This window comes from Ruditapes philippinarum, unplaced genomic scaffold (genome assembly GCF_026571515.1).
Source record: "Ruditapes philippinarum isolate M1 unplaced genomic scaffold, ASM2657151v2 ctg3720_1_1_1_1, whole genome shotgun sequence".
Lineage (NCBI taxonomy): Eukaryota > Metazoa > Mollusca > Bivalvia > Venerida > Veneridae > Ruditapes > Ruditapes philippinarum.
In genome coordinates, this window is record NW_026852501.1 from 45049 (window position 1) to 71928 (window position 26880).

The 26880-nt window shown below is 31.8% G+C and overlaps 1 protein-coding gene across 1 annotated transcript; it reads right to left on the minus strand.

Moving 5' to 3' along the window:
* Nucleotides 1–3192: 3192 nt before the first annotated feature.
* LOC132715099 (orexin receptor type 2-like) lies at nucleotides 3193–16004 on the minus strand. The gene is made up of 5 exons (XM_060698084.1): nucleotides 15570–16004; nucleotides 6053–6422; nucleotides 5116–5266; nucleotides 3994–4106; nucleotides 3193–3427 (listed from the first exon to the last, which is right to left on the minus strand). Exons 1-5 carry the CDS (start codon nucleotides 15942–15944, stop codon nucleotides 3273–3275), a joined length of 1164 nt encoding a protein of 387 aa, XP_060554067.1. The 5' UTR covers nucleotides 15945–16004; the 3' UTR covers nucleotides 3193–3272.
* Between the last annotated feature and the right edge of the window lie 10876 nt (nucleotides 16005–26880).

Genomic DNA, 26880 nt, shown 5'->3' on the forward strand with positions numbered 1-26880 from the left:
TTATTGCAAATTTTGTTTTTCTCGGTTCTTTTCAGCAAATTTGGTATATTTTTAGATAAATTCGTATAAAAACTGAATGTATAGACATATTGTAAAAATGTTTCTGTTTTACACACAAATAAATTAATCAAGATAAGTATCCTATAAGGTATAATATGACTGATATATATTGAAATGGTGAACTTTGAGGGAAATCAGTGTTTCGCCGATGTCAAGTTTGAGTGGGTCAGAATGAATTGCGAATGTCAAGCTCAAGTAAATAAATTGCAAATACCAAATCTTTTAACATTTGTTTCCATTGCTCTGATTTCTTTGATTCCAGATACAATACAATAACAAGTTTGTAAGCTGTTCTCCCGTACTTCATTTATGTTATATTATTTTTGTTTTTATGGGATAATCAATTTCAATACAAAATCATGTTGAAGATTTATGCTGCTATTTTGCACCAACGATTATTCCTGGATTAAACCGACTTTGCAATTTTACTGATATTTTATGTGTTATAGAAAGATGTCAGCCAAAAACGAAGTTTACATTATTCCAACGGAATTTAACGCTTTGAAACAAGAAGGAAAACAAAACATTAAGCTTACGTTAAAACATAATGTAACATTTAGGTGTTTCTGCTGTATGGCCCAAGGAAACAAATACAAATTCTATCAAAATCAAATTTAATAAGCAAGACTTTACTATCAATTAAATCGCGGTTAATGCTGTTACACTGTAGTTTTTTTGTGTTGCAATGAGAATTACAAAATATTATATTTTACAGTTTTAAATAATAAGACTATCTTTACTTTATAAATCTTCATTTTTCTCAACAAACAGGAACATTTAGAAAATTATTATTGTTTCAGATCCATGCATACATTTAAAATACTATAATTCTAACTTTCTGCAGAAATGAGTAAAATGTTGCTCTGTTTTACAAAAAAGTATACATATTATAATATTTTGCACAAAAATCTTTGTTATTTAATTGTATGACTAAAAAATTTTCCAATGTTAACACTGGTCACATGCAAATATGATGTAACCGTAAATTAAGTAATAACGTGAAAATAGAGATGTTGACGATAATAATTATATGATTTTCATTTGACGGTGATGTTTTTTTTGTAAAAAATTCATATTCATATAATTTACTGACATTTAGGTAAATAAATTCCAGCTTAGATTGTTTATATACATACACCCTTAAACAGGTTATTTAAACATATATAACAAGTTAAGTTTGATAAGAGATTATACAAATACAATCTTGGTACATTTTAGAATGTTGCGAGATAAATGTATACAGGCACTTACAACCTTATTACCAATAATAGTGTCCGACTTTAAAACTTCTTGAACTCTGCGCTCAAAAATACCTGCAAATTCATATAAACCAGAAGTTTATTATACCCCCACCACAAAATGTGTGTGTGTGTGGGGGGGGGGGGCTATAATGGATTCGCTTTGTTGCGTCGGTCGGTCGGTCGGTTCGTCCGTCCGTCGGTCCGTCCGTCTCCATTTTCGCGTCCGCTCTATAACTCCTATACCAATTGAAGGTTTTCTTCAAACTTGGCTCAAATGTTCACCTCAACAAGAGGATGTGCAGAACCTATGTTGTCCATGTGTCAGCTCAAGGTCAATGTCACAATTGAAGGTCAAATATCAAACAATCAATTATTAGACAGTATTTCGTGTCCGCTCTGTAACTCCTACACTTATTGAAAGATTTACTTCAAACTTGGCTCAAATGTTTACCTCAACAAGGGGAGGTGCAAAACATATGTTGCTTATGTGTCAGCTCAAGGTCAAGGTAACAATTGAAGGTCAAATATCAAACAATCAAATATTACACAATATGTCGTGTCCGCTCTGTAAATCCTACACTAATTGAAGGATTTTCTTCAAACATGGCTCAAATGTTCACCACAACAAGGGAATGTGCAGAACCCATGTTGCCAATGTGTCAGCTCAAGGTCAATGTCACAATTGAAGGTCAAATATCAAACAAACAAATATAAGACAGTATGTCGTGTCCGCTCTCTAAGTCCTACACTTATTGAAAGATTTTCTTCAATCTTGGCTCAAATGTTCACCTCAACAAGGGAATGTGCAGAACCCATGTCACCCTTTGCCGGCTAAAGGTCAAGGTCACGCTTGAGGGTCAAAAATTGATTTAGAAAATGTTCTTAAATTTTAACCTGTACTTGAATATTTCTGAAACTAGCACAGGTATTTGCTTGAAACTTAAAAAAGATATATGAGGTGTCACAATTACGATATGCTGGTTAAATTTCATAACTTTATATTGCATTTTGACAAAGTTATGCCCCTTTTTAATTCTTTAAATTTACATATAATTAATACTAGACAATATGTTGTGTCCGCTCTATAAATTCTTTACTAATGAAAGGATTTTCGTCAAACTTTAATCACATGTTCACCCCAACTGAGCGATGTGCAGAATCCATCTTACCCTTGTACCAGCTGAAAGTCAAGGCCACACTTTAATGTCAAAAATTGACTTATAAAAAGTTTAATAATGGTAAAAATGAAAGGTTATTTGTAACTGTTTCGAACATGATTTGATAATAAATAGTTTTACTTTTACCTGTACGATTAGTCTTTTTTTCACCAGAGATAATTTCTTTCTATGTATTTGCGCCACTTAAGTTATTCCCTTAACCACCTTTCCAAGTCGTTTTCAGTCAAGGATATTGGTGGGGGTATGAATCGCATTCAGCGATAGCTCTAGTTTTGGTTGTATATATTATATCAATTTTAACAAATCATATGATATTTTACCATGTTTTAATATTTATAGTCATTATGACAACGAATCACTCTTTTCTAACAGAAAAAACACAGTAAAGAGTTACAAAAGAAAACGTTACGGCATAAGATAAATCTAAGTATTGTACTAAATTTTTTTTGCGAATAACAAAAATGAAACTTAGAGAATTATCTGAAAAGTACAATTTACTTTTATTTTTCTTTTCTAACCAAATGCTTTTACTTATTTTCGTTTTTAAAAAAGTGACCCTGAACAACATATGATAAATCCAGTTTCTATAGAATATGTTCAATCTGATAAGTTATAATGTAGAATTATTACATACATATCGATTGGTACAGTCAATAAATTATTTTAATATCAAAATTTGTAAAAAAATCAGCACAATACAATGAGTAATTTTGCGAAGACAGCTGTAAACGAATGTATAAACATGTTTTTTGTCCTGTAATCTTTAAAACTAATATCCTTTGTAGAACTATTTTCATACGCTGATATTGTGACTAAATCTGACTCCCAAACTTCTACTCCCTGTAAATGTCATATGGTACGAACTAGGTCCCTGCCATTGTCTACGACGTTTCCTGCATCGAAAACATGATCTTAATGCAACATCTCTGAAGGCTTTTCTGAATGCTTCTGAAAATTAAAAAAAAGACTTTTCAAGTTTGTATACAAAGAGTAAATTCAATGAAAAGTTAACATGTTTCATAAACCCATTTTGCTCTCGCTGTCCTTTGAACTATATAAAAAACTGTCATTCGTACAAGTTCATGACCGCTTTATCTATACGGGAAATATTTGGCTCATAGTAAATGGCGTAAAATTTGTACTTATGGGATACGTCTAAAGTGGCCCAACCAAAATTCCACCTTTTTAGTTTAGTTCATCTGTTGTATATACTTATATATGTAATTACGTTGCAAAGTAGAAAAAAAACGTCACAGGAATTGTATGATCATTTTAAAATGTCACATCGTAATATTTGTCATGTTTTGGCAGCTTGTAAAAACAGGCAGCGTTTAATTAAATGTCATGTTATGTTTTTTAGTCTTCAAAGACTAGCATATTATGTCAAATACTTATAGCATACTTATAGATTGTTAGCAATATGCAAACTATCTGTTTTGAAGCACAAAATGTACATCATTATAGATGAATAGTTCAAAACAATGAACGAATTGGTTTATTTAAATTGTGCTTACCACTCATGAAATTGTAAATAACTGGATTAATGCAGCTATTGAAAAATGTAGCCCAATGTGCAAACAAGGCAATCAGCCGTTTTTGGGGAACATTTTGAAGCTGACCAGTATATCTGAAAAAAAACTGTAATTATAAAAAGTGTATTTTGGTAACGAATGATATAAATAACAGTTACGGAGATATATAACATTGATGATATAATTAAAATTGTCACCGAAAACAGCAAATTGTAAATTGTAACCGGCTCAGTAAGAGTCTGTATAGCATGTATAGCGGTGAATACGAGATATATCCAACCCAACCCCCAACCCGACGGAATTGCCTCAAGCTGGAATTTATCATATTTTCTATAAAATATTGCATTCTTAATCTGTAGGGGAAACAATTAATCTTTCGAAAATCTGCTCATACAGGCTTATCTTCTAAATGCTCAATATGACTTTTTTTATTCAATCCATAACAAGCAGCATATGTCTGCCTCCCTAACTATAAAAAATATGTGTGAAAACAGAGGATAATATTTAATTTAAAGTAATGAAAGTTATACCAAAAATGTAAATTGAAAATATATAAGACTTATTTAATTATTATTCACAAAATGAGTTTGCATAGTTATTAGCCAATTTGCATGTACAATTTTTACAATATTTTCTTTATCATATTTCAATATTTTGAAATTAATCCAAAAAATATGTAAATTATGTTTACCAAAGTACATGTTATAATTATCTTATGTTCCAATTATTTTACCAGGTTTGAAACAGCACTTTTATTGTTACATCGAACGTTCAAAATTACTTTTATTAAAAGAGGTAGAATCTTTATACATAAAAACATTTATCCATATCTAATTAATAGCTAGTTTCCAACACGCCATCACAAAAAACGAAAAAAACAAACAAAACGTTAATATTGTAGAAAACAAATACAGTGTAATTCTCTGCAATTTGATAATTTGAGTTAAGTCATATTACTCTGTTGCAATAAGCGTAAAGTTACAAGAAGGTAAAAAGAGTTTACAAGATAACAAAATATCGGACATTTTCGTTTTTATTGAAACTAACTATTTAAAATAATTTTGGTTTGTAATATGTAAATCTAATTGCATCTAAAACACACACCTAAGTATATTTAGAGTATGATTTGGAAGGAAACATATTGCAAAAACTACAACAACAGCGACAAGCATCCTGATAGCTTTACGTCTGCCCTCACTTTGTCCAACATTTTCATGCACCCTTATTCCACCGTTAATCATTGGTTTCCTGGCTCCTGAAAAAATTAATATAAAGTTACGAAATATATATTTATTGTTCGCATCAAGTATCGATTATTGCTTCAATTCATATCAGCCTTGCTTAATTCGTCATCATCGGATATGTTTTGAACAATGAATATATTCAACGCTCTTAAATATATCAATTTGGTAATCTAATGGTGTATTTATTTGTTTATGTGTGTGTATTTTGTTTGTGTGTCTGTCTCTGTGTAAAGATATGGTTTTTGGATAGGTGTGTTGGTTTAAGTGTATATGCGGCTATGTGCGACTCAACCATTAGATTAAAGTTTTTGTCCTTACTGTCGATATTTAGCGCATGCCTCAAGTACCGCTTAGACTAGAAAAAAGGCTCAAACATGATAACTATAGGTCGTCAAGGGTTACATTACACATATCTCGAAACATTTGTAAATGTTTAACTGTTAGGGAACAAATTATACAAACATCTTCAAACTATTTGTAATTATCATAATGATTATTAAGATTATTATTAATTTCATTAAAGAGTAATATGATTTAGTTTAGAATAAGTCTAAATCATTTTATATGTATCATTTAGAATCATAATACTCCGTTTTATAATAAAATGAAAAGCAATGACATATATTCTGCTGTAGAGTATTTGTTTTTATTATTGACGTCCGATAATTGTTAGGCTATTCACCATGTTTATAGGTATTTTCCGGAATGTAATGTTACGCCATTTTATAGAGATCTTGCCAGATAAGATGAGGACTCGAAAGTTTCAGGGAATGGTATTTTAATATAAGTATACTTACTTAACTCTATTGTTTCGGAAATGCTGCCTCTCCAAAGAACTAAGCCAATGTGGCTATAACTAAAGGCCATCATGGCAATTGGTAGAAAATAAAGTCCAACCATTAAGCAAATTTGAAAGATAACAATACTTTGATCATCCCATAATGCGGGGTAACAAGCTGATAGCAACACAGTGTCTTCTCGTAAAGGTACAACTGTTGAAGTGATAAGTTCCGGAACAGCAATGCATGCTGAAGCTATCCATATAATGATTATGATGTATCTAGCACGTCGGACGGTACTATGGAACCGGAGAGGATGACAAATAGCATACCATCGCTCAACTGATATTGCACACAATGTCATAACTGAAACCGAGATCGTCAGTGTCTGAAAAAAAGGTTAAAATCATAAAAAGGCCGGAAGAAGTAACAAGAGGGCCATGATGGCCCTAGATCGCTCACCTGACCCATCAAACTCATCCAAACAATTACCTAGACAAGCATTCTGACCAAGTCTCATGACAGGTGAGTCAAAAATGTGACCAATACAGTGTTAACAAGGATTATCCATATTTGAGCAGTGTGAACTAGTTTTTTACCCAGGTGACCCATATTCAAACTTGACCTAGAAATCATCAAAACAAACTTTCAGACCAATTTCCAGGATACTTGGATCAAAACAGTAGCAAATAGAGTGTTAACAAGATTTTTCTATTTTTAGTTCCGGTGACCTAGTTTCACATGTGATTTCGAACTCATCCGAGCAATTACCTAGACAAGCATCCTGACCAAGTTTGATGATAATTGAGTCGAAAATGTGACCACTAGAATGTTAACAAGGTTTTTCCATATTTGGGCGGTGTGACCTAGTTTTTCATCCAAGATGACCCATGTTCGAACTTGACTTAGAAATCATCAAAACAAACTTTCAGACCAATTTACAGGATTTTTGGATCAAAACAGTAGCCACTAGAGTGTTAACAAGATTTTTCTATTTTTAGCTCCTGTGACCTAGTTTTTCATCCGAGATGACCAATGTTCGAACTCATTTAAGCTATCAACTAGACAAACATCCTGACCAAGTTTGATGATGATTGAGGCATAATTGTGACCGCTAGAGTGTTAAGAAGGTTTTTCTATTTTTAGCTCTTGTGACCTAGTTTTTCATCTGAGATGACCCATGTTCGAACTCATCCGAGCTATCAACTAGATAAGCATCCTGACCAAGTTTGATGATGATTGATGCAAAAATGTGACCGCTGGAGTGTTAACAATGTTTTTCTATTTTTAGCTCCGGTGACCTAGTTTTTCATCTGAGATAACCCATGTTCGAACTCATGCAAGCTATCACCTAGACAAGCATCCTGACCAAGTTTGATGATGATTGAGGCAAAAATGTGACCGTTAGTGTGTTAACAAAGTTTTTCTATTTTTAGCTCCGGTGACCTACATTTTCATCCGAGATGACCCATGTTCGAACTCATCCGACCTATTACCTAGACAAGCATCCTGACCAAGTTTGATGATGATTGAGGCAAAAATGTGACCTCTAGAGTGTTAACAAGGTTTTTCTATTTTTAGCTCAGGTGACCTATTTTTTCATCCAGGATTACCCCTGTTCGACTCATCCAAGCTATCACCTAGACAAGCATCTTGACCAAAGTTGATGATGATTGATGCATAAATGTGACAGCTAGAGTGTTAACAAGGTTTTTCCTTTTTTAGCTCCAGTGACCTACTTTTTCATCCGAGATGACCCATGTTCGAACTCTTCCGAGCAATCACCTAGACAAGCTTCCTGACAAAGTTTGATGATGATTGATGCCAAAATGTGACCGCTAGAGTGTTAAAAATTCTTTTCTATTTTTAGCTCTGGTGACCTTCTTTTTCATCCGAGATGACCCATGTTCAAACTCATCCAAGCTATCACCTAGACAAACATCCTGACTAAGTTTGATGATGATTGAGGCAAAATTGTGACCTCTAGAGTGTTAACAAGGTTTTTCTATTTTTAGCTCTTGTGACCTAGTTTTTCATCCGAGATGACCCATGTTCGAACTCATCCTAGCTATCAACTAGGTTAGCATCCTGACCAAGTTTGATGATGATTGAGGCAAAAATATGACCGCTGGAGTGTTAACAGGGTTTTTCTATTTTTAGCTCCAGTGACTTAGTTTTTCATCTGAGATGACCCATGTTCGAACTCATCCGAGCTATTACCTAGACAAGCATCCTGACCAGGTTTGATGATGATTGATGCCAAAATGTGACCGCTAGAGTGTTAACAAGGATTTTCTATTTTTAGCTCCGTTGACCTACTTTTTCATCCGAGATGACCCATGTTCGAACTCATCCGAGCTATCACCTAGACAAACATCCTGACTAAGTTTGATGATGATTGAGGCAAAAATGTGACCTCTAGAGTGTTAACAAGGTTTTTCTATTTTAAGCTCTTGTGACCTAGTTTTTCATCCGAAATGACCCATGTTCGAACTCATCCGAGCTATCAACTAGATAAGCATCCTGACCAAGTTTGATGATGATTGAGGCAAAAATGCGACCGCTATCTAGAGTGTTAACAACAAAATGTGAACGGAGGACGGACGGACGGACAATCATTGATCCTAAAAGCTCACCCTGAGCATGCTCAGGTGAGCTAAAAAAACAGCAACAACAAAACATGACTATTTGATAAAAAGATAATTCTCTTACCGCAAACTTAGTTGAATGAATGTTAGAATTATCCGCCTCAGTTAAATAGGAAGTGGCAAATCCATTCCGGATTTTAAAGACGGAAACAAGTTGTCAGATTTTATTAAGTCTTCAGTACAATATCAGATAATGTGGAAACATTTTACAGCAGAAAAATGCTTTTGTTTGTGATGTAAATGCACTATTGGTTTAAATTTCTTTAAAAAAAACATGGGATTTGTAAATTCAATAACTGATAAAACTGCTTTATAGTGACATTAGAGATACATACATGTATCAATATGTATAAATATCATTTATTTGCACATTTGTAATTATACCACTCCTCCATTAGAAAGTCCTGTTTGTTTGCTACTAACTTTCTTGGCTGTTTATAGATTTTGTTCCTATGAAAGCAGAAATCAATTAATGTAATATACCTGATAATTGGGCACCACCTGTGTATGCACGAAATTCAAAGTGTTTGCAAGAAGTAAGTACACAATAAGACTTTAGCAAATAGAAAAAACATGCAAAAGTCACTAAATGTTAGGCACGCTATTTTACTAGGACAATAAGAAACTGAATAATATAAAAAGAAATAAGATATATTGTTATACAAAAGCCATCGATAAACATTGTTCAAGATAAGTAAACAATAAATTATTCAAGACAACATTATCCAATTTGTGTCATTTTCGTCCTCGAGAATATTAATTAACTTGTGGAAGGCATTTGGCGCTTTTAGTTTCATTTTCAGTAATTATACGAAAATCGTGTCAGTCTGGCAAAAAAAGAGATTTAATTTGCACAGAATACTGTTTTCATATTTGTTGCATTTACACTCCTCATTTTAATTTCAATATGTACTTTTATTTTGTACTTTGTATTTTAAGTAATTCCCATAACAAATTAAGAAGCTCTAAAAATAGTCTGTAAAAGGATATTCTGACAGTATCAAAATTGAAGTTCTGATAGAAACATAGTTGACTGATAACTTGACCACTTCAAATGAGGTCGTTCCTTTTTACATGCAAGATTTGATCTATATTATTTTTAAATTCAAAATGTATAATTGCGTCAAATTTATATAAATTCAGTGTGAAACCTGTTAAAAACACTTTTCTTCGGTTTTCTGAAAATCTTCAAATGATGTCCCTTGTGATTACCACCGGATACAAGCGATATGATATGCTTTCATTTCAGCGTAATTATATCAATCGATGTTTTAAGATATGGCAAGCTTGAAATATTATGAAAATATATTATAATTCCACCTAAAAGAGGTGTACATCGATCTGGTGTTAATTTGATACTTTATTATTGTGTGGACATTTAAGTATCATAGTTAACCTATCGATATCAGTATAAACCATCTCACAGGGAGTTAGCAGATCAAATGAGAGATAACCGAGTCATGAGCAAACAGATCGATTGGCGCTTCTAAATCTTATCCTCCTGCTTTATATATGGATGAGACCAGTACAGATCACGACCAACCGATTCAGCTGTACAGTATGATCATGGTATTCAGTTATATTGAGTGTTCATCGATATATAGCATGGACAGGGCTATGCTATATTAACCCCGATTGTGAGTTGCTATGTTGAAATATGTTCTGTCTATCTTTTTATATTTTAAATCTTTAGAAACAAGTGTTCATACAAGAAATACATATTTATAAAGACATACCATTAGTTGGTATAAAAAGAAAATCGATATTAACGGTTATAAGATATTTTGTTGTAAAATCCAACACAGAAAGATTTCGCAATGAAATGTTTTCTTTCAACCACGCTGTAAATTAGTCTATTATTGTATTGTTGTTTTTTTATATAAAACTTTTGTATTTGTTTAACTACTTTAAAACCGCTGGTATTCGATGAGTGGTCTAGAATAAAACAGGTCATTCTTTTTCCATAATTTTGTCAATCTATGCCGTTTGTGCGAAAGTGATATACCTGCCGGTAGATTTGAGAGTCGTATCTTTTTACAACTGTTCATTTGTTTCGCTCAATCAATATGTAATTGGTGAGGCATTTAAAGTGAAACTTCACGCACTGTTGGCAATATTAATAACATCAAAACCAAGACCGTCAATTTCACTAGGGAATTTGATCTTTTCTAGATAATGCATGTCCGATACGGCGTTTTTCAAAACACGAAGAAAATGGAGTGCATTTAATTGAGTTTTGGAGGTTAAGCAAAGCTCAATTATTCGGGCGAAAATTGGAAATACACACGGTATATTACACGATATCTATTTTTAAAGTACTGGTTACCAACTTTTTATAATCAAACTCAATAATATAGTTTAAGAAATATTAAAAAGGTACCATAACTTATTCGACATATTAAAGATGAGTTTAAATGTACCAATTATAAAATAATATATTATCAATACACTAAGACATTTTAAGGAACCCATATATGATTACATAGTTCAAGAGATAAAATCACAAAAAAAGTTTTCAAAATTATCTACATCGCCTGTCAAACAACAAAACAAAGTATTGTAATCATATCATTACAGGTGTACACAATTTTTTGGTCTTAAAAGTCATGAATGGCTTTCTTATCTAATCTATAGACGTTTTTGCAATGCATTCGAAAGCGACTTTTTCAGACATTTTAAAAAACGAAAAAAGTTTCTTTTTGATTTATTCCCCGTTTACTGTTGTTTCAGAATCTTTCTGAAACTTAATTTTTCTGAAAATCTGCACTAGGAAACTTCTTGTTCTAAATAGTGTGTATAACTAAATAAACAGCTTTTAGCCCAGTGATCATCACTTTCCCCGCTTTAAATGCTTCCTTTCTCATAGTCAATTACAGATTGTTTATTCTGTCCATGTCTCTTTACAACATCTGTAAATTATGCCTTTGATTTTTTTATACTTTCCCACATTTTTATGCATTTTATTTGAATCTTAAAAGTAATCTTATAAAATCAATGTAAGGTCACCGCAAAAAGCAAACGTCATATAACATTTAATTGATTTGCGTTATATTTGATGATAATGTCCCCACCATCAAATTATCACAAATTACAGAAATTCAATCGTTAAGATCTTTTCGAGACAACACAAAACCATGTGTAAAATATATCATCAGCAAGTAGAACATTAAGTATGTCTGCAGCGACACAAATTTGTTAAAAGAAATTACAAAATTAATATTTATTTTGTTATCTTAAATGAGTTATGATATCCAAAAAGGTTATAAGCAAAACTGTATTATTTTTTTTCTATTTTAAACAACTGCTTCTTGAAAAGACAAAACAAAATATTTACAAATTCAAAAAATATAAACGGAGAAACCAAGTTATGAACATTCCATTGCTTTATAATCGTACATCATAGAAGAAAATAAAGAAATCATACATTATTACTTTTTACAACTAAATTGTATGGTATACATGTTTTATGACAATGCAAAACAATCGCCTTAATCACCAATTCACAGATGTTGTTCCACTTTACTGATGATATACGATTTTAGAAACTTATCAAGCATTTCATGGCGTGACATAAAGAAATTCAATCTAAAAACTACGTTTTTCATACAAGGAAAATATTTTCTCGTCAGAATTACTTTATAGGTTGATTTTTAAGAGAAAACATATTTCTCGCTTAAAATGATAAAAATCAATGTAAAAGAAGACAAGTGATTTATTTGATTCAAATGACACACTTTGTATTATGTTGGCGATAAATAGCAATCACAAAATCTAAAATGTAGAGAACCTAGATTCAATAACACTTGATGTGATTTCATCATTGAAGATTGAATGGTTAGCAATGCTGCAAGTCATTTGGTCAATCTTTTAAATTATTCTCTTCGCAATCAGCTCACTTTATGTCACTCTTAAATAAATGAACTTAATAATGTTGATAAATGATATTATTAGACCTGTTTTATGTTGTCGATATTAAATAGTAGGCTCAGATGGTTACGATATGTGTTACAGAAGTTTTCAAAATAACTCGCTTTAAATTAGGTTTGCATGGAAGGTATTTTATTCTATTCAACATGCACATACTATGAGATTATATGCTTGCTCTTTTTTCTTGCCTTTTCGTTTTTGGTGGATTCATAATCGATAATAAAACAGTTTTAATTATCTTAACGGCATCATGACCTTACTTGTCTTTTAATTGTATGACTTTGTCTTAAAGAGTGACTTGAATCAGATCAAGTAAGTCTCCTAGGAAATTGATTACATAAGTATCACCTACACAATTGAAACTTTACATCAGTCTGATAGGAATTATATGCAGTAGAAAGTAATAAATTGAAAAACATAGACGCCGCTGCTTCGTGTGTGTTTAAACAAATTAGCGACATCATTGGACAATTGAATAGAAATGTTTACAACATTTGACGTGAAATACCTTTAAAATCTGTCAAAGATTTATTTTAAATGTAAAAGCAATATGACACTACGATTCCCTCTTGCCTGTCCTCCTATATATTGAAAAAAAAACATTGAATTGGGTTTATCAGTAACTGGGCCCCTTTTTGTGTTCAAATCTTTGTTTCAATAATAATTTCTTCAATTATACAAAACAATTTCTTTCCACTTTCATAAATTGTCATATGCCTATGAAAAATGAAATAGTTTTGAATATATTTGACAAATTTGAGTAATTTTGCATGCACATGCGCTTCGTGTCTTGTCCCTCTTTTACAAACAGGACTAAGTCTAACTGTACGAAATTTATTTTAACACCAGTAACAATTTCAGTACGAGACTATCTATACTGAAGCAGGTCTAAACCTACAATGTACCAGTTAATTAATAGTCAATGCGACCAATGTACGTAATGAATGCTTAATTTAGACAGTGACATTGATAAAGTTGCGATAGCTTATTTAATTGTGCCAACTGATCATTTACCTTTTAATTAGTTGATTATTTCCTTTCAAAAATACTTACATCAACAATTAGCTGATTATTTCCTTTCAAAAATACTTAACTAAATGAGGCAGTTTATACTTCTTTACATCTATGAAAGTTTTATGTATAGAATTATACTGACATTTGTGTTGCATTAACTTTATTCAGGCTAATCTCATTTGTGCACTGTATGTTCATTTTTTCATTACAAAAGACACGCTTTCAGTAGCTGTATTAATTTGATACAAACAGTATTATTAAAACAAACAAAAAACATTTTAAACTATAGTTAAACCAGATATCTCTGTTAATATTTTGGAAAAGAAAATGCAATTTTGTGCATTTGGTTCAAGACAACATATTTGTTAATTCCATGAGCTGCGTAAATTTATATTTTATATCTTTGGAATCAAACAATCAGGCGCTTAATGCCCTAATATCTTAATAGCAAATTTAAATATTGTTATTAAAGTAAATGAAAATTCTTTGAAATAAATGGTCTTTAAAATATATAATTGTAATAATAGGTCTCTTTAAATTAATATCAAAAACGTGAAGTTAATGTATAGATTAAATGCTCATAAAATCAAATTATAGCCAATTTAACAAAACAAATTTCACATAAGCTAATTATCTTCTTTTTTTGATAAATACTTAGACAACATGTCGGTCAACAGGGTGTTATGGTAATTAAGATAAAGCGTCAACAGGGTGTTATGGTAATTAAGATAAAACATGAAGATAAACAATTAGTATAATTTCTGTTTTCTTATTACACTCTATACATCTCCATAATTAAAATATAGTAAAAACAGGATCACTTAAGATTCAAGGCTCGGTTTGAGTCAACATGTTCATTGACTTTACTGTAAAGTGCAAGCCATCGTCTATGCACCCTAACACCGGCTTAAGCAGAATTAAACATGTGTTCTTAACGAAAAAAGAATGGGAGGTGGTAAATAAAATGGAATCTGTCGAAGATATTTGTAAGTTTATTTCCTAGATTCAAACCATCACTCTGGTTAAGATTTCTTTGTTGTTTTTTTTTGGCAATTAGAGAATTCTTAATAAATCCAATTCATTATTCATAAAGAGATAATAGAATAAAAAACTGTCCTTTCATTAAGGTACAGAAAATTAGAAATGATGCACATAGGGATTTCTTCCATTTAAGGTACCGATCATTCAGGCAACAAACATTTTATTTAACGTTAGGAGCTGATTTTTGTGATAACTATTACTCTAATGATAAAAGGTCATAAGAATATTTTCAATGCTACCCAATTTCACTACAACAAAATGGTTACAGTTCTACGTGAAATTAAATATACTGCTTAAACAACAACAATTTGAGTTTATTGTACTGTACATTTTTTTTGGATATAATTTATATTATTACCAATTAAAGATTGTTCTAATTGCTTATGAGGCGGTTATGTGTTCAAAATTTATACTCGTACAAATAATACCCATTATACTCATTTTAATGTTATACAATTTAGTGCAAATGAATCTACTAAGTCAAGAACACTTTAACATCAGTATTGAATATAAAAGTGAAATATTGTAATATTAAAATGCCATGTGACAAGGAATACGAGTATTTTGAAACGTCCAAACCTGCAGGATGACTTCGTCATTTATTACAAACTCAAAACCAGAGAGAATATGTAAAGTATACAAATGGAAAGTAAAAATTGTTTCAACACTTCCTGCGATAATTAGATGAATATTAGAAATTGAAACATAAAACTCGTTAGTTCCCACTGACAGCTAAAATCAATGTAAAACATAAAATAATACAAATTGAAATGTTTAACAATTTTGTTCGAATTACCGTGAAAAATACTAGAATTTATATCTTGAAATGTTAATACTCTATTTCCACATATAGCTAACAACATGTGAATTTTTATAATTAAAATGTTAAAAAGTAATTCACTTACAGCGAGAAATATGTGAATTTTACACGCAATTGTACCCAGAAACCACGTCGCAGTGACATCTACAAGGAGAGCAGAGGGAAGACAAAATATAATTATTAATAGGTCTGCAATGGACAAATTCACCATGAAAATATTAGTGATTGTGCGAAGATCTTTATTAATCCAGACTGCAAAACAAACTAATATGTTCCCGACCACTCCAACAACAAAAGTTAACGCGTAAGTCACTATCAAAATCCATTCCAATGTTTGTGGATATATATAATCGTACAACTCCTGTATTGAAATACCCGTCTCCGTACTACTTCCTGATAAAAAGCTAGAATCATTTTGGTCTAATGATAACCCCGTTATATTTTCCGAGTAATTTCCCATTTTGTTTCACGCAAAGTGTCATCTAAGGCGATGAAGATTTAGAATGAAATTCCCATAAATCCGTAATGTGTTTTAAAAATATAAGCCTTATGCTGAATAGATTTTATTAAAATTTCCGTGATTATTTCTATTCATTTGACTTGTCAAAGTAAAAGAAAACGCATATTTGTCAAGTTCTTAATAACGCTGACTACTGTTTTCACAACAGAATACCGATGTTAGTGTAAGACTTTATTGTATTAACTGATATACACATATTTTCAACGCGCGCCGCCGAGCTCTGAAAACCAATAATACTTGCATCTCGTGTCATAAAAATATTTAGAAAAAAAAAACAAAAAAAAAAAAAAAAAAAAAACACTTTCCTTTATTGAATAAGCAAGTCCATACTCTACTTGAACATAATTATTTCATTCGAAACCTTTTTTAGAGTAATGATCACAAAAAAGGTATTTAATGAAAAATATGAAAATATTATCGATGTGATTTTATTTAACAAGACAGGCTGTATCATTTGAATCAAAGATACATTTCTTTGTCTGACAGAAGAGATACGTTTGTCCTTAATTTTTTTTTATATTATTTTCGGTCAAACGTGAAATATTACACAACTATGACTTGTTTTAAGGACATGTTTTTAGATAATACATTACATTTTTCTTATTGACTTTTGTAGAATAAGTTACACTTATTTTGCTGAACGGAATATGACTTATTATTTAAGACGATAGTAATACTGGTAAATAAATAGTGTCCAACAACTTAAGGTAGTGGTCAAATTTAAATTTGAGTATAGAATAGTCACTCGTCAAAAAAGCACATCAGTTTAAAACCGCTCTTCAAAATTAGAGAGTGACTTCTGTTTGTTCTTTGCCTAACTAACTGATACATTGTCTCAGAAGATATTCTTTTTCAACTTGATCAACTTGCTCAGAAACCAATCTTTGTTCACATTTTTTTCTATATTTCACTCAACACTGGCTGAAATGAATGTTTTCCCATTAACTTCTTATAAATGTACTTTTACTTGTTTTTTTTTCTTCTCGAAAATAGTTTACTAGTCGAATCACAAGTACGACGTTTCTTCACATACGCCTTTGATATACATGTATTTCAATGACAGGTCTCTACATACTTAACAAACCTATTTCGTAATGTGCTTAGTTTAAACGTTTCTGCCACTTCCTTAAACGTCTTGACTGTTGCAATACGATAATGTTCCATGAGAAATGTATATTTATGTAAGATCAATACTTAGATTGACTGCAGACCAGTCGCTGTAAAAAAGTAAAAGTACCTTTCATTCATTTTCTAGATGCATTAAAATGTATGTTATTCATTTTGTATGCGATATTTAATTATAATTTGAAATAAATTTATTTAAAAATTTTGATTACAAGGTATTTTGCTTTATGACACTATTTTGATTATCTTATCAATCGGAAATGAAATTAATGACAAATGAAATGAAATTAATGACGAATGAAATGAAATTAACAACGAATGAACGTTCACAGTATATACCTACGACGCTTTAATAATTGTCAGGACAGTAAAGCTCGACTATTCGAAAGGTTGTCACAAGGGTGATTCATTGAGTATAATAATGCTTACCTATATGAAAACATAAAATTGTCCGAAAAGGTACAAAAAAGCAAATCAGAGTTATGGAAATTGTGCCAATCATCTAAGATAATCACAGAGAACAAGTGTTCGAAGTTTCAATGCATTCCCTTCAGTAGTTATGGAGATACCAGCTTACACGCAAAAACCTAACCAAGAATTTCTAAGTCCAAAAAGGGGCATAATTATACAAAAAAGCAAATCAGAGTTATGGGACTTGTGCCAATCATCTTAGATAATCACAGAGAACAAGTGTGTGAAGTTTCAATGCATTCCCTTCAGTAGTTATGGAGATACTAGCTTACACGCAAAAACTTAACCACAGGTACGCCGTCGCCGACAAATGGGTGACTGCATTAGCTCGAATAGTCGAGCTAAAAATAAAATTCTTCCTATAATATACACTCTTATCAAATATTATAATTGAAAACATAATTTGTAGAAAGTAAAGGTAATTTTAGAATGTTTTTATCATTACAGTAAAGATTTTTTATGAGAATATGTTATTTGTGTAGCTTTTATTATTACCAGTCATCAATTCTAGGAAATTTCATTATAGCTTAATACACGTATATGTAATCAGTCGAAATGTCAACTTTTTAGGGATTCTGTTTTTCCTCTATTTAAATGTAACCGGTTAAAATATATATATATGTATTCTTTCTAATCATTCAACTTTAACGTCAGATTCATACGTCAGATTCATTTTTTCAATTCATCTGGATTTTCCTTTTGGTAAGGTTATATTTGTTTAAGCCATACAAGCTTTTAACATTTTACCTGTCAAATGGGTTATTTCTGCTTTGAATTTAGCACAATCTGTTCAAGGTTAAACGGATTCAAATACGACAAAATGCATAAATTGAGCTTTAAGCAATATAGAACCTCGTCAGACAGCTGGGGAGTGTCGGCTGACATAGCTCTATACTGGTTAATCTACGACAAATTTATAATAAGTAAACAGGAAAAATCAATGAAATGAAGTAGCGAATACGAGTGATGAGACAGTATATCTCAAAACTAATTAAAATATTTCGAGGATATTGTTTTTTTTTTCTCATGATAATTCGTGACATTGACGACCTTGAAGATGACTTGTTTTCGTCCGTATTTAATCTGATAATAACGAACATTTCTTTATATATACGGAAAACATAAATATATATCCATTTTCTAAATAATTTGTATTGAGGAAATGGAGATTGTTAACAAGTAGCTCGTCAAAAATGTATTTGTCATTACATAACGTTAACCCTAAGTCATTTCTTTTCGACTGCTCAAAGACCAAGCCTACGTTTTATATAAACTTAAATATATCTTGTTTTGGCAAGTTTTTTAGCCATTCTCATCACTTATCTTGGTGACAAACTGGACTAACAATTATCTTGTGATTCAATGGCTTCCTTAATTATTAAGAAAACCGAGGTTAACATTTCTGTTTACGTCAATATCGAATGTTTGCTGTGATAGTATTTTCTTAAAATAATGTGGATGAATAAGAAACAGGTAACTCAAAATAAGTAGATAAGGTTTATTCTGAACTTACACCAAAGATGAAAACCTGTGTCTACCTGTGTCCAAACGTGTCGATAAAGTTGTTTGATGTTTTTGTTTTAGATTGTAGAAGCCAGGTGCTTTGTTTACATGACTGAGCGTTAAGTCCTAAATCTGTTTAATTTGGTATCAGATATTAAGTGTATTTAATTAATGCTCCCAATTACCTTAACCATTTTTGTGCCTTTAAAAACAAGTCAAGTTTTGTTTAATTAAAACAAATCTGAGTAAAATATATAATAAAATGTAAAATAAAATAAATAGATGAAATAAAATTACTATTATAGCGAATATCCATGAATAGTTCATTCATATATTAACTAATGAAGGAAACGGTGGTCTAATGGCTAAGGTGTCTTCCTCTCAACCCAAAGATCTTGGGTTCGAGCCCTTCACAGAGCACGTCCATGTTTCCTCAATTGACACCGGTACTGGTTTGATTAATGTTAGTTGCAAGAACTTTGTTCGCAATGGAGCATAACTAAATATATTGAATAAACTTACTTAATTATCGAGGGATCTTCATTGTTGATTTGAAGCCCAAACAAAAAGAAAAAATAGCATACAAGCTTGCTAAGGAAGAATCCAAGGCAATTCTTGAAGATTGTAACAAGCTATCCTGTATACATTAATACCTAGAACAATTAATTTACCTCAAGATAGATGTTTATAGTAGAGAATACAACACAGTTGTTGGCCTTTATCGATGGAGTATCTTCTGACAATAAAACAACCCAAAATGAGGTAAAGATTTGCCTCTCTCTTGAACAAATTTATGGACTTGCTCATAAATACTTTGTTGCCCCTCTGTTATTTGTGAATTATCTTGTACAGTTCCATGCAACTCAAAGTAAGGTGCTTCTCAACATGAATTCAAAGCTGTATCCTGGTGGCAGTTACTCGACAGTCACTAACTGGCTACGTTCTAAAAGTGTTCGGAGTCCTGTTTATCTGATTGCATAGTTGCTTTTGACAATGATCAGATTGTTGGAAAAACATGGAATGATAGAGCTGATTTCACAGAGAGGTTTTAAGATATAAGAAATCCTTAGGGTAAAGTTTATGATTTCGTACATGACACCCACTATAGACAACTGTATATGAATTTGGAAGAAGCTGTTAATCTCATTTATGAAAACAAGTCGATGCAGTTAAGATGACTATTTCCTTGATGATATTGACCAATCCATTGCTGACGAACCAGGCATGGACCAAATAAAATGTTTGCTTTGTGGCATGCACTACAAAAAGTCAAAAATAAAATGCGATAAATGCCATGTTAACATTAGAGACGTACGTAAGCAGTCTCAGAAAAGCTTCTAATGAGCCTAAAAAGCGAAACCCAGTTTAAAAAGAATATAATTTTGCTACAAAACATCTTCCAAACCAAGACTGCAAAACACAATGAATGGACATAGAAACATTAAATTCCATGTTCTTGACCCTGTTGAATTGAATCCTAATTATGAATTTATTACACTTGTTCTACATAAAATTGGACTGAAAGTTGGCATTAAACGATATAGAATGGACTCGGATGAATCTGCCACTATGGGGTTAGAGATTTGTGATGTGTGATGGTTTACCTTATTAAATTGCATACAAGTTAATCCACGATAGCTAGTATTGTGTGAAATGCTATGAATCTATTTTGAGATATGAATGTTTTAAATACTTTGGTAGTTTAGCGCGGAGGAAGGTAGTCTAGTACTGGTATAACTCTCCAGGAACGATGGTTAGGAAACTATCCGCATATATGACTGAAATTCTGTTAGGAAAAGGCGTAAAATAAAACAAACAAACAAAGAATGTTTTAAATTACATAATATAAAACATAATAATGGTGAAAATACACAAATTGTTTATTATATGAATTTGATTTGGCTGTCTTACTAATCGGAAAAGGTCATTTTGAAAAGAACATGATCATAAAATTTCTCGGAATTACATTCGGAGCCTGTATTCAAGCAAGTGACTTTATTAAAGGGTTTAAAAGTGCAAGAGCATTTACCTGTACAAATCTCTGTACGGACAACCACGAGGCATAGTAAATGTTAAAACTATTTTCCTTTGGTAATTTGTATTAAGACTCGGTTTGAGTCTGTACATGAGCCAATGAATGACAATAAGCCGGCAATGTCGCCGGATAACAAAGACATATGATTGTACACCCATCAAAAACATGAAAATATTGGGATGCTACCCAGACGAGTTGTAACGAATTAGTCAACACAGACTCATGCCAGGGGGTTATATCAAAACATTGCTGAATAAGAATTTCAAAACTGGAAAGAAATCTGTTTTATACTTGTGATGAAATAATAATTAACTTATGGAACTTAGCAAAAATTGAGTAGTATAATTAAAGCCATTTTTATAAGCATCGTAAAACATTGTTATTATCAATTATTCACCAATCACCATTTTTATTATAAATTAATTGAAATATATAACTTATTCAATATAATAAACAGGATCAACAAGGAAAAGCGGCGTTTAATGAACGTTGCTGCAACCCCCACATGACCAGACAACAAGAACCAGTGGCAAGGAGCCCAGACGGACCAAAACAAAAACAGAACAGGGCACAAGGCATAGCACGGAGAGGCTAATCACTAAACTGATAAATAATTTGTAACTGATCAGGAATTGAAAGAAAACAAATAAATGATTGAAAAATAGGAAATAATTTGTAACTGACAAGGAATTCAAAGAAAACAAATAGAATATTGAACTCAACTTGACGACAAACAAGTAAGCATATTTTCAATTAAATATGCATCTTTACTCAGATATGTTATAAAATAGAGAGAAAAATAAGAATCCATTAAGAAATTCTAACACGGCAAAATTGAAATGCTGCAGGCTAGGTTTCAATGAACCTGTTCATGGACGGTACTGGTAGTGCAAGCTACCGTCTACGCATCCTAGCACCGACATAAGCAGAATTTAACATTTAAACAAAAAATCTGTGAAATATGTAGCTGCAACGGGAAACTTACCCCACAGAACCCCAGTTTAGATCGTTTATTCTAATTACAATTAATTTTCACACATTCCTGTATGGGATTCATGAATAAACGTTACTGCAAATAATATTGTTACTGGTCAAGCTAATGAAAAGTCAAACTTATAAATAATACTAATTCTTTAAGGATTCTTTTTTTTTTCTCTACTTTAGAAATAAATGATCGCTTTAAGAAACAACATACAGCTAATACCATTTAAGATAAGAAATGCCTCTTAATGATCAAATGTTCTAATATTCAGTAAAAGAGAGTAAAATCGTGTCAAAATGTTATTTTGTCTGTAGCATGCAGCCCTATGGGCTGTTTATCATAAACTATGTGTTCTGTCAGGCAAATTAAATTCAGATTCAATTAAAGATTCCTACATATTAATTTAGCGAATTGCTGACTTGAAACCCCCAGTTGCAAGATACAAATCACCGTATTTAAGTGAGATACATAATGTGAGGAGAAATAAACCACAATTGAATATTATATCATTTGGTCTTTTATCTAAAAATATTTTGATTTAGGATTCGCATGTGAAAAATAATAAATAAAAAATAGAGGCGTGTATCTTATAAGAACAATTTATAAAAATTCTACTAAAGTATCATTATGTCAATCTAAGTGTAGCCTGTACACGTGACACTAAAAAAACTTAACATTTTACAACAATTGTTTAACTGTGTATACCTCTTCACAAAAATAATCAATGACCAAAATGACTATTGGAACATTTTGAAAATATCCTTTATATCCTTTAATACCTTATCTGTATCAATAGATTCATACATTGATAAAGAAAGGAGTGGGAAGTATTCTTATACTTTAAGACAGTCTTTAATAGCTTACGTCGTTTTCATTTGACTAAAACGGAACATAATAAAACGATTAAGATCGTTTAGCAAGTATAACATTTATATTAAAATAATGCCAAACAATGGATAGTCGTTTAAGTTCATTGTTGTGTTGCCTTATGAAGAAATTCTTTAAGTGTATAAGGCAATACATATACTGCAACAAAATTGCTTTAATTCTAAAAAGAATACTTACCACATCCCTATGTTAAAAACATGATAGTTTATTTCCTTAAGAGTCAATGACGCATGCATGAAGTCATTGCTAAATGGTTAAATCTCCTATTAAAATTGCAGCATTTTATTTTGTTCTCGAACATTTTATTTTGCTTACGTACAAAATTTATGTTTATCACATAAGCCACGGCGCAGGAGTGTGAAGGCCGCTATTCCATTTATACGTGATCAGTGGTCCGCGTCAGTGATCCGTGTCCGGGCATGTCCGTGGGTATTATAGGTACGTTATTTTCTATATACTTTTAATTGAAGTATAGCGAACAGAGGATAATTATTTGTAGAATATGATATAATTTCGTTCTAATACCAAAAACAGTTGTAACATCAAAGAATTATGTAACAAACATTGAATATCAGTTAGGTTTTCAAATAACATCTCTTGAGCAACCGAAGACCAGATGTTGTTATTTTTAATCTGTCATTGCTGCATCATAAACTTATAGGTTCTCCTACACTATTTTGGTGAGCTCTTTAGTATTTTCTTTCGAAATTGATAAAGTATTTAATTTCGTTCGAGGCATTTTGTAGGGATGAGACATGTCAGTGACTGTCCGCGTCCGTTAAAAATCGCTCATCCTGCGAAACGTCGCGGATGCCGTCGCGGAAGCGGATGGTAAACGGACAAAAGGAATAGATTCAACGTATTCTTTGATTAGCGAATCGGTAACGGATGCGGATGACGGACGCGGACCACTGATCACGTATAAATGGAATAGCGGCCTTATACGCCAATTTAATAAAAAACGTATCACACAACACCTTGGCGTGACGCCATTTGAGATATATATCAATATAGCGTTTAAGCACACTAAATTGAACGTTACAGTATATGCGCCTCAATGGAAAAAGACTGATATATTTTTATATTTGTTATAATGGATTTTTTACGTGTAGATTCCAAACCTAATTTTCTGAACTCGTTGAATGAAAAACAATTTTATGCTCGCCAGAGGCTCTCGCAATATTATTTTATTCAAATGTTCAATAAATTGAGTAATAAACCTACGCTCATTCAATATCCTCTATTTATCACATCAACCGCGGCACAGGAGTGTAATACAGCCATTAAATAATCATAGCACAGAAGGCGCTAAATTTGTTTGGGTCTCAGAATGTCAGAAATGTGAAGGTTGTTAGACTATAAACCAATTTTTATTTGTTTGGGTCGTCAGACCAAACAAATAATGGTACCAAAATTTCAGACCCTGATATGCTTATTTGCAAAATCCGCAAGAAGTTCATCGCGAACTCCTCGAAGAGGTTACTTGCTTTTATAAAAATAACGCCGAAATATGTTCTTATAACTTCCTATGGTCCAGGGGTTACGCGCTCGTTTAAGAAGCGAGAGGTCTGGGGTTCAAATCCGAGTTAAGGCAACTTATGTTGTTCTTTTTTTTAGAATTGTTTAAGCTAAATAAACATTGAATTGTATATCAGTGTTGTTGCAATTAGCCTTATAGCCAATGAACTACAGTTTTAACACTGGAAACAACATTGCTGGCACTACACAAAAAAAACTGGTTAATAATCTCACAACCTTCAGCTTTCTGACCCAAACAAGTTCAGCGCCTTCTGTGCTTTGATTTTTGTACATTTTCAATTTGCCATGTTGGGCTATCTTTAGGGAATCTGTTTTTCTCTTTTTTTCTCTAGAGATTCTGTTTTTCTCTATTTTAATAATGGGATATTAATTATTGAGAGCGACATTATTTATATCTATTGGATATCCGCGTTAAGCGGTTATTGTTGGATTATACTCTCATCATTACATTTATATTCACCCTCTACTGAGTATAATAAAAAAAACTAACAAAATTTTCATTGTATAATTTGTTTTGGTCTCATGAATTTATAAAGAAATCTGATGAAATAATAATAAAAATTGTCTTTGTTTCTTATACTAGTGCAAAAGTCTTTCTTATTTGATTATCGCTCTCAAGAGAGAATTGCCAGAGAAGTTTGCCTCGTTTTATTGCTTTCAAGAGACACGGACATTAGAAAAGTTTAATAAATCATTGCGAAAATAATATAAACTGGTTAATTTCCTTTTGCTACTTAGGTATAATCGTATAACGAATCTAATATGACATAAAGGTCTCTGGCAAAAAATATAAATTATTTCAGGAAATGTTAATTGGATTTCATTCTTATCTGCTATAGGTTTGTACTCTTTAATTATTTCCCTAAAGCTTACGGCAGACATTACCATACTTTTAAGCTTTTGTATAATCCGTGGATCATTACTCCCTAAATAGGCCGTAAGGCCAAACGGGTAACAAACAAAAAATTAGCATGATGGCGGTATGTATTAGAATTTACAAATAGAGATTCATTATAAATATTAGAGGAATGGAAGAGAAGAATATTTAACGTTTGTGTGAGTGGCTAATACAGCAAATTTTCGCTTAATCTTAAAGAAGCTTTTGATGATATCAATTACTATTTCTGTTTTTTTTCTGATATATTCGTGACAAGAACAAATATGTTGAAAAAACAGTTAAAAGAAATAAAAACACCGTTATCGTACGGTTAAACTGCATTTTTTCACGCCCTTTCATGCCGGCAGTTAACAATCAAGATAAAATAAATAAATAAAAAAATGTCCGGCCTTCACAGGTCAAAGTACGGTTTGGATTTCAACCAAACTTTAAAGGAGTGTTCAGTGCCATTTCTAGTTGTGCACATCACCAGCTTATTCCGCTTTGCTGCACAAAATGGCCGCCATAGCTAAAAAAAAGAAAATTCTTGTCCGGCCTTCACAGGTCAAACTAGTGGTTTGATTTCAGCAAAACTTTACAGTAATGATCGGAACCATCCCTACATATTTATACGGACGGTTCAAAAGAAGGTTGCAAAGTAGGTGCGGCTGTGTTTGAAAATACTTTTACATCTAGTATTTATACGGACGGTTCAAAAGAAGGTTGCAAAGTAGGTGCGGCTGTGTTTGAAAATACTTTTACATCTAGTATGAGGTTACCTGATAATGCATCAATTTTTACTGCTGAAGCAAAAGCTATCGATTTAGCATTGTCATACATAGCACAGCATACCCACGATAAATTTGTGATATTTTCTGACTCGCTTTCTGTTTTAATATCCATTAAAAATAAAAAATCTGACAATATCATGGTAAAGAAACTTCTTTTACGATTTCATGATATACTAAAAACAAAATATGTTAAATTATATTGGATTCCAAGCCATGTAGGAAAACGAGGAAATGAAAAAGTTGATGCTTTAGCTAAACAATCATTAAATTTTCAAAAAACTGACTTATTGTTACCTGCTTGTGATTTTAGACCGGCTATAAATAAACTCGTATCATCTGAATGGAAAGCAAATTGGGACAATGCCGTTTTTAATAAACTTCACGATATAAACCCATCTCTTGATATGTCACCATCTCTATCTCTGTCAAACCGCCGTGATCAAACAGTTCTTCTTCGATGCCGAATTGGACACACTAAAGTTACCCACTCTTATCTCCTCACAAATGACAATGCCCCTTTCTGTGTAGGTTGTAATGAAAATTTTACTGTCAAGCATTTTCTTCTTGAATGTCATGATTTTTCACAGGCCCGTAATAGATTTTATTCTGTAAATTCACTCAAAGAACTTTTTAATACAATTCCATCAAAAAACATAATTGATTAT

Coding starts and splice junctions, on each gene's coding strand:
- LOC132715099 (XM_060698084.1), bottom strand. CDS start 15,944: ATGGGAAATTACTCGGAAAATATAACGGGGTTATCATTAGACCAAAAT. Junction 4,107..5,115: donor CATACTCTAAATATACTTAG/GTGTGTGTTTTA, acceptor GTTTTTTTTCAG/ATATACTGGTCAGCTTCAAA. Junction 3,428..3,993: donor TATTTACAATTTCATGAGTG/GTAAGCACAATT, acceptor TTTAATTTTCAG/AAGCATTCAGAAAAGCCTTC.